Below are 14,443 nucleotides of genomic sequence, written 5' to 3'. Positions count from 1 at the left end.
CATTTTGATTTACAGTAACCATAATAATATCAATATTTATGTAAATAACATTAATCAGAATAACAATACAAATAAACATCATAAAATATTTTTACTAACAATATTCCTAATAATATCAATTGTTATATTAGTATGAATTTTAATAACAATAATAACAATAATAGTAACTAACCTCTTCGTCGATATATCCTGCCACGTGAGCGACGCCATTTAATCGGTACAAGCGATCCTCACCCTCCATTGGCTCCACCACCCACTCCTCCTTCACACCACCAAAATTTTCCCAAATCCTCTCAACACAGGAAGACCTTCCTTTTTTTTGTGATGATGCAAATGATCCGTCCCAGCCTTCAGCGGATTACTTATATAGCTCCACACACATAAACCGCGGTGGGTTACCGGGTTTTATGTGTAATCCATGTTCCTCATAAACCGTGGTGACTTACCACGGTTTATGCCTGCCACACCTCCTTCGTAAACCGCTGGGACCTCCCACGGTTTACACTCAATAATGTTTCACCCTAAACCGTTGGGACCTGCCACGGTTTATGCACGTTTCGGAAACCGTGGTGGGTTGCCACGGATTACATAGAGTAGGGTTTTTGCACATGCACGAAACAACAATCCGTTTTGCATATTTAGGTAAAGGATTCTGCCATTTTATTTAAATAAGTGAATTGCCCTATTAAATTAAAGGCTAATAATTTATATAATTATATATATCACATAAAAACAACGAGCTAATGAAATTTATATATAATTTATTTAAATTTAAATAATATGAAATATTAAACACTAATTTTTATTTTTTAATAAATATTGTATTATAATTTTATATATTTATTTAATTATTATCGAGTTAAACGGTTCGACCACTAATTTATCGGTTGAACCACTAACCCAGTGACCCAGTAACTTCACCGGATCGATTGTCGGTTTGGTTCTGATAACTATAGTATAGAGTGTATAAATGTATTATATATCTAAAATTAAAGGTTATCTAATCTATTAGGATACCTAAAATTTGGATTATCCAATTCATGAAAAAAAAAAAAAACCAGGCCAAATTTCACATTTACCCAAATTATTATTGAAATAGTTTTCCGAGGTCGGCAATATCGAGAATTCAAGAATTAAGATTTTTTATTTTAATTATAAAAATTAATTTAAAAATAATATGTCTATATTTATTATATTAAAAAACTTTATTAGTACTTTTTTAAATTAATTTATCTAAAATATAAATTTTGAAAACGACTTATTTGTCATTTTACTCATCAAAGATATGGTTGAAAGTTGAGAGGAGCAACCAATTTATAAGTGCTATGGACAAAAACCAAGTGTGTTTTGTCGTACTACTACTGCTGCTGATAATCTACTACTAGCAGTGTTAGGTACCGAGTAATGGTGATTTTGGTTGGTGGTGGTGACAATATACATATATATAGTGAACTACTTAGTTTACTACTTAACACAATCAAACGAAAATAGAGAAAAAAAAACATGGCAGGTGCAGAATGCTGCTCAAACCCTCCTACCCTGAACCCAAATGCAGGAATAGGCCATGTTGAAAAGTTTGCTGGTCTTGATTCATATCTCACCGGCTCTTCTCACTCCAACCTCGCCGTTCTTCTCATCTCCGATGCTTTTGGTTCGTGCTTCCTACCATCACATCCTTTCACTTTCTATCTTTTGCTCTTCTTTTGTTGATCTGAACCTTTTGACTTTGAAAATCAGTTTAAAAATCAGTTTCTTTAAGGGTTTGACTATGCAGGATTGCCCAAGTCACTAATTAGTTCTTTATAAACTCTTCGATTTGAAAGTTCTGAAGAAATATTTCGGTCTGAGGTTTCTCATTGTGACATTGAGTTCACAGCATAATACGTTAATAAACCATTTTGTCTTTCAGGCTATGTAGCATAAATTTATTGCAGGTGTTAAACATTTTATATGCATAAATTCTACACTCACTTCACATGTTTCATTTCTCTTTCAGGGTATGAAGCACCAAATCTAAGGTATGGCCACTTCTCATGTTTGTTTTATGAAGCTAATTTCCTAACTTTTAACAGAATGATTCAAGAAATTAAATTATTGTTTATGGATTTGCTTTGACAAATTCAAAGTAATATACCATGTAGATCATAAGGAAGGATACTATGTTGATATTCACACTACTTGTCCTTTTAAAACAAAGATTGACATATTAGCATAATAGTATAGATTCATGGTTTGTGAAAGATATGCTGTACATGTTATGTTAGATTGTAATATTCTTCATACATTATACCACCAATAGAAGCAGGAGGCTAATCTGATTCAATCTGCTCTTATTGTCAATTATCTCTGTTTCTATCTTAATGTGTTCCTGTCCTAAATAAATAACATTGTTCATCTTTTGTTGTTTAGGAAGCTTGCAGACAAGATTGCGGCTTCTGGTTACTATGTGGTTGTTCCGGACTTCTTTTATGGTGAACCCTATGATCCTCAGAATCCTAACAGACCTATAGGAGAGTGGCTAAAAGATCATGGAACGGTTAGTTCTTTTTAATGATTTGACATTATTTCTTTGTTCATAACTTTCTTTATTGAAGAAAAGTGTGTATTATTAGTATCATCATTTAATTCAAATTTGAACTTAGATAACTCTGATTTTGGAGGATATGTGACTGAGTATTACACTATTACTTAGTTACTTAATCTTATTATAACTTGAAATTGCCTTGCCATAGTACCACTGTTATGGCTGGTTTATAATCTTAATGCTAAGTATCTCAGATCGGCTATATATACCCACGTTGTGACACCTTTGATGCTTAGCTATTCTATTATTTATTAGGATAAAGGTTTTGAAGATGCAAAACCCATTGTTGAAGCCTTAAAAAGTAAAGGTATCTCTGCTATTGGTGCAGTTGGTTTTTGTTGGGGTGGTGAGTGCCTCTTATTATGATCCTTATTGGTGGTTGGATTTAAAGCTATCAACACAGCTAAGTTAACACTGAACTCACACTATATGTTCTCTTCTTTCTCTCAGCTAAGGTTGTGGTTGAACTTGCAAAACCTAAATTTATCCAAGTTGCTGTGCTGTTACATCCACAATATGTCACTGTTGAAGATATCAGTGGTATGTATTTCCAATATTGTAATGGCAGACAGATTCTTCTCAATTCTAACTCTTTCACTTAATCATTGGCCTTGATACCTTTTCAGCTGTTGATATTCCAATTGGCATTCTTGGAGCTGAATTAGATCAAATTTCCCCTCCAGAACTTATAAAGAAGTTTGAAGAAGTCCTGAAGGCTAAACCTTGGGTCAGATATGATTTCCTTTCCTTCAATTTGTTGTCAACCAGTGAGACATGTGATGATTGATGAACCTGATTTTATTGGTTTGGTGCAGGTTGACAGTTATGTTAAGGTAGTTCCAAATGTGGCACATGGTTGGACTGTGAGGTATGACCCTCAAGATTCAAAAGCAGTGAAGGATGCTGAGGAGGCTCATCAGTTCGTTTTGGACTGGTTTGCTAAACATCTCAAGTGAGAAATTGTGTCAAGAATATATCACTTATGTTTCTTTGCTTGTTGGACATGAATATTACATTCATCTATCGTTATTAAACACTACTATGATTGTGGAATGAGACTCGAATCTGCGACTTCGGGATGAGTATTGAGAGACTATGTCATTTGAGTTATAGCTTGTTGGCTGGTGTTGTAAGGATTTTCTAATAATTAATATGGACATAATCATATAATATACATATTTTATACGAAGATTAATAAAAATAATTAGTCATATTGATCTTTTCGATAATAAGTAGAATACACAATATTTGTTGCTGACCGCATCCTCGTGGGATGATTGCGATGCATTGCAAAAAGGGGGTTTAGAATGCGTGTGAACACAACTTCGTGAACGATGACGGACGCTTGGACAGGAAACTTCTGAGTATTGCTTGTATGACCAAGGAGGATAAGGAACTATTAAGGATATTGAAGTTTGTTAAACAAGAAAATCAAAAAGAGATAGAGGAAGACAAAAAAGAAAGTAGGAGGAATGAAGAAACGAAATTGAAGGTAAAGGAAGAGGTTAGTGTGCCTAATGTCAAAAGTTGACACATGAACTGTTGCCGGAAGCTCACGAGAATGAATTTTTTATTCACCCTGTAATTACCGAAACGTGTCATGAATTCAAAGAAGATATTTTGGGTGACTTGATGAAATGATGTGGCGGCACGTGTGATTAAGTAATTGACATGTTAGAAAGTAAAAAGTGACCAACAGAAGTCATTCGAAATGCTGCAACCATTGAAGGTTCTACACTGAAAGTGAGAAAGGATAGCCATTGATTTCGGAATCGATTGCCGAGGTTTATGACAGAAGGTGATGCTGTTAGATAATTGTGGAACAAGTGACCAAGTCCATTCCGTCCATCGGAGCAAACTAATTATTGGAGAGATTAACGAGACTATACACCAAAGAGAAAGTGGGGTTTCACGGTGCGCTAGACACCTTGGTATTGATCTGAAACTGGGAGTATCAAATATCTTAATTTTTGAGTATTGATAGCCGAGACAACGAAAAAGCCGATTTAAGATTCTCACTATGAAAAGCCGACAAAAGGGTCGGACCTAAGGAGAAAATTCCTCAAGTTTGAAGAAGGGAGATACGCATTGGTGAAGATTATTTTAACAGACTAGCATTTTCGAACCTATTCGACGTACTCCACATTTCGTAACTTCTGAAGCACGCTTTTGAAATAAATGCATGCCTTACAACCTAAATTAGTTCAACTGAAAACGAGATCGACGTCTCGAGTACGAGGTCAGCTTCAAGAAATTATAAGTAAAAGAAGTCTCATTAGTAAGGGTTGTTTGGAATCAAACTAGAGGTAAGGATGCATTTGGGAACTTGAATTAGAAATGGGGACAAACTACCCTCACCTATTCTCAGGTAACTGAATTCGAATTTTATGGGCAAAATTCCCATTTAGGTGGATAGAATATAAAACCCGGTTAATTAATGACTAATTAATCTATAAATTAAAATTTATTTTAGAACATTAGAAATGTGATTTTTATGCGTTAACATGATAGATAAAATTAAAACGAGAATTTTGACACCATTTTTAAAGAAAACGGCCCAAAATTAGGTCAAATGGATCGAAGCAGTCAAAACGGGTCCAAACCGGACCCATAGGCGCAACCCAACTCAACCCAACTAAACAAAACAACACTCTTCTTCCTCCTTGGCACTCAAAACACGCTGAAATGAAATGAGGAAGGGGAAGAACACTCTTCCAAAATTCTAACCCTCACTTGATTTTCAAATCACCGTAACTTTTGATTTGGAGTTCCGATTGTCGCACTGTTTGGGGCCACACATTCACCGAAAAAAATTTAGGATTTCAAAAGACAAAATTCTTCATTTTTTTTGAATTTTTAAATTTAAAAATTAAATTTTTTTATTTAAAATAGAAAAATAAAATAAAGTCAAGTAATATTAGGAAAAAAATAAGATTAAAAATTTTTATTTTTAAATTTTGAAACTTAAAATTTTTTTTACCAAAAAGTAGAAAAATAAAGAATTTCAAAAATATCCAATAATAAAAAAGTTTAAAACGGTTAAATTTTTTAAATTAATTTATTCTATATTTGTAAAAAAATAGCATTATCTGGTGAATAAAAGAATATATTCTTGAAAAAAATTTAGGATTTCAAAAGACAAAATTTATCATTTTTTTTGAATTTTTAAATTAAAAATCAATTTTTTTATTTAAAATATAAAAATATAATAAAGTCCAATAATATTAGGTAGACAAAAAAAATATTTAAACTTTTTTTATTTAAATTTTGAAACTAAAAATATTATTCTTTTACCAACAAGTAGAAAAATAAAGAATTTCAACAATACCCAATAATAAAAAAATTTAAAACGGTTAAATTTTTAAAATTAATTTATTCTATATTTGTGAAAAAATAGCATTATTCGGAGAATAAAAAAATATTCTTGAAAAAAATTTAGGATTTTAAAAGACAAAATTTTTTATTTTTATGAATGTTTAAATTTAAAAATTAAATTTTTTTATTAAAAATTAAAAAATAAAATAAAGTCCAGCAATATTAAGAAGACAAAAAAAGATGAAAACTTTTTATTTTTAAATTTTGAAACTAAAAAGATTATTTTTAAAAGAAGAAGTAGAAAAATAAAGAATTTTAACAATACCCTAGAATAGAAAATTTTAAAAGTTTAAATTTTTAAAATTAATTTATTCTATATTTGTGAAAAAACTGCGTTATTCGGTGAATAAAAAAATATATTCTTGAAAAAAATTTAGGATTTCAAAAGACAAAATTTATCATTTTTTTGAATTTTTAAATTTAAAAATTTAATTTTTATTTAAAATAGAAAAATAAAATAAAGTCCAGCAATAATAGGAAGACAAAAAAAGATAAAAATTTTATATTTTAAAATTTTGATACTAAAAAAATAATCTTTTTACCAAAAAGTTGAAAAATAAAGATTTTAAAAAATATCCAATAAACAAAAATTTAAGTAGTTTAAATTCTTAAAATTAATTTATTCTTTATTTGTGAAGAAATAGCATTATCCGGTAATTAAAAAAAATTAAATAATGTTCTCGAAAAAGAAATTTAGGATTTGAAAAGACAAAATTTTTCATTTTTATAAATTTTTAAATTTGAAAATTAAATTTTTTATTTAAAATAGAGAAATAAAATGAAGTTTAGCAATATTAGGAAGCCAAAAGAATACGATCAAAACTTTTTATTTTTAAATTTTGAAACTAAAAAAATAATTTTTTCCAAAAAGTAAAAAAATAAGAAATTTCAAAAATATTCAATAATAAAAGAATTTCAAAAGATTAAATTTTTAAAATTAATTTATTTCATATTTGTGAAAAAATAGTATTATTTAAAGAATAAAAAGATAAAAAAATATTCTTGAAAAAAAAATTAGGATTTCAAAAGACAAAATTTTTCCTTTTTTTGAATTTTTAAATTTTAAAATTAAACTTTTTTATTTAAAATAGAAAAATAAAATAAAGTCCTGCTATATTAGGAAGACAAAAGAATAACATCAAAACTTTTTATTTTTAAATTTTGATATTAAGAAAATAATTTTTTTACTAAAAAGTAGAAAAACAAAGAATTTTAAAAATATCCAATAATAAAAAATTTCAAATGGTTAAATTTTTTAAAATTAATTTATTCTATATTTGTGACAAAATAGCATTATTCGGACAACAAAAAAATAAAAAAAGTATTCTTGAAAAAAATTTAGGATTTCAAAAGACACAATTTTTCATTTTTTTGAATTTTTAAATTTAAAAATTAAATTTTTTATTTAAAATAGAAAAATAAAATAGAGTCCAAAAATATTAGAAAGGCAAAAAAATAATATGAAAACCTTTTATTTTGAAATTTTGAAACTTAAAAAATAATTTTTTTACCAAAAAGTAGAGAAATAAATAATTTCAAAAATATCCAATAATAAAAAATTAAAAATGGTTAAATTTTTAAAATTAATTTATTCTATATTTGTGAAAAATAGCATTATTCGAAGAATAAAAAAATAAAAAAAATATTCTTGAAAAAAATTTAGGATTTCAAAAGACAATTTTTTATTTTTTTGAATTTTTAAATTTAAAATTAAATTTTTTATTTAAAATAGAAAAATAAAATAAAGTTCTGCAATATTAGAAAGACAAAAGAATAACATCAAAAGTTTTTATTTTTAGATTTTGAAACTAAAAAAATTAAATTTTTACCAAAAAGTAGAAAAATTTAGGATTTCAGAAGACAATTTTTCATTTTTTTGAATTTTTAAATTTTAAAATTAAATTTTTTATTTAAAATAGAAAAATGAAATAAAGTCCTGCAATATTGGGAAGACAAAAGAATAACATCAAAACTTTTTATTTTTAAATTTTGAAAGTAAAAAAATAATATTTTTTACCAAAAAGTAGAAAAATAAAGAATTTAAAAAATATCCAATAATAAAAAATTTTAAATGGTTAAATTTTTAAAATTAATTTATTCTATATTTGTGACAAAATAGCATTATTCGAACAACAAAAAAATAAAAAAATATTCTTGAAAAAAATTTAGGATTTCAAAAGACACAATTTTTCATTTTTTTGAATTTTTAAATTTAAAAATTAAAATTTTTTAAAAATAGAAAAATAAAATAGAGTCCAACAATATTAGAAAGATAAAAAAATAATATGAAAACCTTTTATTTTTAAATTTTGAAACTTAAAAAATAATTTTTTACCAAAAGATAGAGAAATAAAGAATTTCAAAAATATCCAATAATAAAAATAAAAAATTGTTAAATTTTTAAAATTAATTTGTTCTATATTTGTGAAAAATAGCATTATTTGAAGAATAAAAAAATAAAAAAATATTCTTGAAAAAAAATTTAGGATTTCAAAAGACAAAATTTTTCATTTCTTTGAATTTTTAAATTTTAAAATTAAATTTTTTATTTAAAATAGAAAAATAAAATAAAGTCCAGCAATATTAGAAAGACAAAAAAATAAGATGAAAATTTTTTATTTTTCAATGTTGAAGCTTAAAAAATAATTTTTTTTTCAAAAAAATAGAAAAATAAAGAATTTTAAAAATATCCAATAATAAAAAAATTTAAAAGGTTAAATTTTTAAAATTAATTTATTCTATATTTGTGACTGATGCCAAGGCATCTTAGCCTAGTTTTTCTAGTCTTTTTCCTTTGTTTTAATAGGTTTTATACACTTTCTTGAGTTACAAGTAAGCCATTTGGGTGGAAATTCATGTGCATTTGGATTCAATCAACCATGAGTAAATTGATGCATTTTCATGAGGTTTTGTGCTATAATTTCATATATGTCAAGGATGATAATAAATCTCATGATTTTAGACTAGGTTTGATGCATTTGTTGATTGATGACAGGTGACCAAAAGGTTTGGAGGAAGGTTGAAGAAAGGGGATGGCAGAAGGTAGCAAAACCACCCTGGGGAAGCTCAAGTTTGTGCCAACGTTTGCCTCAAACTTGAGGTCAAACGTTGGCTTAAGAAAGAACCCAGGAGATGCCAAAGTTTGCGCCAACGTTTGCCTCAAACTTGAGGTCAAACGTTGGCTCAAAAACTAACCCTGGAGGAGCCAACGTTCACGCTAACGTTTGTCTCAAACTTGAAGTTAAACGTTGGCACAATTACTACCTAGGGGAAGAGCCAACGTTCATGCCAATGTTTGCCTCAAACTTGAGGTCAAACGTTTGCACAATTACTACCCAGGGGAAGAGCCAACGTTCACGCCAACGTTTGCCTCAAACTTGAGGTCAAACGTTGGCACAATTGATACCCAGGGGAGGAGCCAACGTTCACGCCAACATTTGTTCCAAACTTGAGGTCAAACGTTGGCTTCACAATGTTCTTGGAGGGAGCACATTTGAACTCACGTTTGACCTCAAACATAAAACTCAAACGTGAGTGACAGAAAGAGCACCGTTCTGCATAATTTTTAAACATTCCAACGTTTGAGTTAAAGTTTACCTCAAACTTTGACTCAAACTTAAAGGCTCCAAAGTCCAAATTGCAAACGAATTTCTTCTCAAGTCTAAGAGCAACCAACTGAGGCTATCTTCAATCCAATTCCATCAAGGCCAAGGCCCAAATCCAAGGCTTCAAGACCATTAGAGGAAAGTGTATAAATAGAAGTTAGTTTGATTTAGAAAGGACGGAAACTTTTACTTTTGAATTTTTCACTTCTGTTAGAATTTGGATTTGCAATTCGGAGAACTTTGATTTTGGATCTGGGAGGAGAATTGAATTTTCTTCCTCTCTGGTTTCTTGTTTTCTTTTCTGCAAACTTTACTTGAGTCTTGGGTGTTGAGAATTGAGAAAATTCTGTCTCAATCGCACCTTGAGATCTCACTCTGTTTTCTTTCACTGCACCAGTGGATAAATTGAGATTTGAATTTATTTCTTCTACTGTTTGATTTTAAATTCACTTGCAATTGATTTCTGAATTGGATCAAGGAGGGTAGTGAGATCTAGACTTGGTTCTCTAGTCGCTTAACCCCTAAGATCTGGAATTTCCTTTCTATTCATCTGCTAAGGCTTCTTCAAGCTAATTTACATTTTCTGTTTGAGATCTACTTCAATTCAATTCATCTTTTACTTTCCTGATTGTTGCAATTTACTTTTCTCTTGTTTAATTTCTGCAATCCCAATTCCCAATTCCTTTTACAATTCAAGCAATTTACATTTCTTGCACTTTAAGTTTCATTCATTTACATTTCTTGCAATCTAAATTTCTGCAATTTACATTACTTGCACTCTAAGATTCAGCTCTTTTAATTCTTCTGCACTTTAAATTCTTGTCAATTACCCATTTTCTTTTACAATTCATGCAATTTAGCTTCTGTCAAATACGAATCACTCAAATCAACTCTTGTTCGCTTGACTAAATCAACCACTAAACTAAAATTGCTCAATCCTTCAATCCCTGTGGGATCGACCTCACTCACGTGAGTTATTATTACTTGATGCGACCCGGTACACTTGCCGGTGAGTTTTGTGTTGGATCGTTTCCCACACATCAGTGACAAAATAGCATTATTCAGAGAATAAAAAAAATATTCTAGAAAAAAATTTAGGAGTTCAAAAGACAAAATTTTTCATTTTTTTAATTTTTAAATTTAAAAATTAAATTTTTTATTTAAAATTGAAAATAAAATAGAGTCTAACAATATTAGAAAGTCAGAAAAATAAGATGAAAACATTTTATTTTTAAATTTTGGTACTTAAAAAATAATTTTTTTTACTAAAAAGTAGAAAAATATAGAATTTCAAAAATATCCAAGAATAAAAATTTAAAACTGTTCAATTTTTAAAATTAATTTATTCTATATTTGTTAAAAAATACCATTATTCAGAGAATAAAAAATAAAAAAATATTCTTAAATAAAATTAGGATTTCAAAAGACAAACTTTTTCATTTTTTTGAATTTTTAAATTTTAAAATTAAATTTTTTATTTAAAATAGAAAAAATAAAATAAAATCCAGCAATATTAGGAAGACAAAAGAATAATTTTTTACCAAAAAATTTGAAAAATAAAATAATTTTTTTTACCAAAAATTTGAAAAATAAGAAATTTCAAAAATATTCAATAATAAAAAAATTTCAAAAGATTAAATTTTTAAAATTAATTTATTCTATATTTGTGACAAAATAACATTATTTGGAGAACAAAAAAATAAAAAAATATTCTTGAAAAAAAATTAGTATTTCAAAAGACACAATTTTTTATTTTTTTGAATTTTTAAATTTAAAAATTAAATTTTTATTTAAAATAGAAACATAAAATAGAGTCCAACAATATTAGAAAGACAAAAAAATAAGACGAAAACTTTTAATTTTTAAATTTTGAAACGTGAAAAATAATTTTTTACCAAAAAGTAGAAAAATAAAGAATTTCAAAAATATCCAGTAATAAAAAATTAAAAATTGTTAAATTTTTAAAATTAATTTATTCTATATTTGTGAAAAAACAGCGTTATTCGAAGAATAAAAAGATAAAAAAATATTCTTGAAAAAAGAAATTAGGATTTCAAAAGACAAAATTTTTCAATTTTTTGAATTTTTAAATTCTAAAATTAAATTTTTTATTTAAAATAAAAAAATAAAATAAAGTCTTGCAATATTAGGAAGACAAAAAAATAAGATCCAAACTTTTTATTTTTAAATTTTGGAACTAAAAAAATAATTTTTGTACCAAAAAGTTGAAAAATAAGGAATTTCAAAAATATTCAATAATAAAAATTTTTCAAAAGATTAAATTTTTAAAATTAATTTATTCTATATGTGTAAAAAAAATAGCATCATTCGGAGAACAAAAAAATAAAAAAAATTTTCGAAAAAAAAATTAGGATTTTAAAAGACAAAATTCTTCATTTTATGAATTTTTTAATTTAAAAATTAAATTTTTTATTTAAAATAAAAAAATAAAATAAAGTCTAGCAATATTAGAAAGACAAAAAAATAAGATGAAAGCTTTTTTTTTTAATTTTGAAACTTAAAAATTAATTTTTTTTACCATAAAGTAGAAAAATAAAGAATTCCAAAAATATCCAATAATAAAAAATTTAAAAAGGTTAAAGTTTTAAAATTAATTTATTCTATATTTGTGAAAAAATACCATTATTCGGAGAATAAAAAAAAATATTCTTTAAAAAAATAGAATTTCAAAAGACAAAATTTTTCATTTTTTTGAATTTTTAAATTTTTAAATTAAATTTTTTATTTAAAATAGAAAAATAAAATAAAGTCCAGCAATATTAGGATGACAAAAGAATAATTTTTTTAATAAAAAATTTGAAAAATAAAATAATTTTTTTACCAAAAATTTGAAAAATAAGAAATTTCAAAAATATTCAATAATTAAAAAATTCAAAAGATTAAATTTTTTAAATTAATTTATTCCATATTTATGAAAAAATAGCATTATTCGGAGAATAAAAAAATAAAAAATATTATTGAAAAAAATTTTGGATTTCAAAAGACAAAATTTTTCATTTTTTTATTTTTAAATTTTAAAATTAAATTTTTTATTTAAAATAGAAAAATAAAATAAAATCCAGGAATATTAGGAAGACAAAAGAATACGATCAAAACTTTTTATTCTTAAATTTTGAAACTAAAAAAATAATTTTTTTTACCAAAAAGTAGAGAAATAAGAAATTTCAAAAATATTCAATAATAAAGTAATTTCAAAAGATTAAATTTTTAAAATTAATTTATTCCATATTTGTGAAAAATAGCATTAATCGAAGAATAAAAAATAAAAAAATATTCTTGAAAAAAATTTAGGATTTCAAAAGACAAAATTTTTTTTTTGAATATTTAAATTTTAAAATTAAATTTTTTATTTCAAATAGAAAAATTAAATAAAGGCTAGCAATATTAGAAAGACAAAAAAATAAGATGAAAACTTTTTATATTTAAAATTTGAAACTTAAAAAATAGTTTTTTTTTACCAAAAAGTAAAAAAATAAGGAATTTCAAAACTTTCCAAAATAAAAAATTAAAAATGGTTAAATTTTTAAAATTAATTTATTCTATATTCATGATAAACAGCATTATTTAAAGAATAAAAAATAAAAAATATTCTTGAAAAAAATTAGGATTTCAAAATAGACAAATAAAATAAAGTCCTACAATATTAGAAAGAAAAAAAATAACATCAAATCTTTTTATTTTTAAATTTTGAAACTAAAAAAATAATTTTTTTTCCAAAAAGTAGAAAAATAAGGAATTTCAAAAGATTAAATTTTTAAAATTAATTTATTCCATATGAGTGAAAAAATAGCATTATTCGAAGAATACAAAAAATATTATTGAAAAAAATTTAGGATTTCAAAAGACACAATTTTTAATTTTTTTGAACTTTTAAATTTAAAAATTAAAATTTTTATTTAAAATAAAAAAATAAAATAGAGTCCAACAATATTAGAAAGATAACAAATTTAGATGAAAACTTTTATTTTTAAATTTTAAAACTTAAAAAATAATTTTTTTACCAAAAATTAGAGAAATATCCAATAATAAAAAATTAAAAATGGTTAAATTTTTAAAATTAATTTATTTTATATTTGTGAAAAAATAGCATTATTCAAAGAATAAAAAAATAAAAAAATTAGATTTTCAAAAGACAAAATTTTTTATTTTCTTGAATTTTTAAACTTTAAAATGAATTTTTTTAAATTAAAAGATAAAATAAAGTCCTGCAATATTAGGAAGACAAAAGAATAAGTTTAAAATTTTTTATTTTTAAATTTTAAAACTGAAAAATAATTTTTTTACCAAAAAAGTAGAAAAATAAGGAATTTCAAAAATATCCAATAATAAAAAATTTTAAAAAGGTTAAATTTTTAAAATTTTTTTATTCTATATTTATTACAAAATAGCATTATTCAGAGAATTAAAAAATAAAAAATATTCTTAAAAAAAATTTAGAATTTCTAAAGATACAATTTTTAATTTTTTTGAATTTTTAAATTTAAAAATTAAAATTTTTATTTAAAATAGGAAAATAAAATAGAGTCCAATAAAATTAGAAAGACAAAAAAATAAGATGAAAACTTTTTATTTTTAAATTTTGAAACTTAAAAAATAATTTTTTTTACCAAGAAGTAGAAAAATAAAGAATTCCAAAAATATCCAGTAATAAAAAATTTAAAATGGTTAAAGTTTTAAAATTAATTTATTTTATATTTGTGAAAAATAGCATTATTCGGAGAAAAAAATAAAAAAATATTCTTGAAAAAAAATTAGGATTTCAAAAGAAAATTTTTTTCATTTTTTGAATTTTTAAATTTTAAAGTTATATATTTTATTTAAAATAGAAAAAAATAAACTCTAACAATATTAGGAAGAC

General features: G+C 24.8%; 1 protein-coding gene across 1 annotated transcript; it reads left to right on the top strand.

The window, feature by feature from the left end:
* Nucleotides 1-1,378: 1,378 nt before the first annotated feature.
* LOC107465182 (endo-1,3;1,4-beta-D-glucanase) lies at nucleotides 1,379-3,797 on the top strand. The gene is made up of 7 exons (XM_016084177.3): nucleotides 1,379-1,651; nucleotides 1,997-2,018; nucleotides 2,410-2,536; nucleotides 2,840-2,930; nucleotides 3,035-3,124; nucleotides 3,211-3,311; nucleotides 3,400-3,797. The coding sequence occupies exons 1-7, from the start codon at nucleotides 1,504-1,506 to the stop codon at nucleotides 3,538-3,540; spliced, it is 720 nt and encodes a 239-aa protein (XP_015939663.1). The 5' UTR covers nucleotides 1,379-1,503; the 3' UTR covers nucleotides 3,541-3,797.
* Nucleotides 3,798-14,443: the final 10,646 nt, after the last annotated feature.

The sequence above is a fragment of the Arachis duranensis genome, chromosome 1 (assembly GCF_000817695.3).
Source record: "Arachis duranensis cultivar V14167 chromosome 1, aradu.V14167.gnm2.J7QH, whole genome shotgun sequence".
Lineage (NCBI taxonomy): Eukaryota > Viridiplantae > Streptophyta > Magnoliopsida > Fabales > Fabaceae > Arachis > Arachis duranensis.
Note: the sequence above shows the minus strand (reverse complement) of the source record. Positions and strands in the feature narration are given on the sequence as shown.

Coding starts and splice junctions, on each gene's coding strand:
- LOC107465182 (XM_016084177.3), top strand. CDS start 1,504: ATGGCAGGTGCAGAATGCTGCTCAAACCCTCCTACCCTGAACCCAAAT. Junction 2,537..2,839: donor GGCTAAAAGATCATGGAACG/GTTAGTTCTTTT, acceptor ATTATTTATTAG/GATAAAGGTTTTGAAGATGC. Junction 3,125..3,210: donor CACTGTTGAAGATATCAGTG/GTATGTATTTCC, acceptor ATACCTTTTCAG/CTGTTGATATTCCAATTGGC.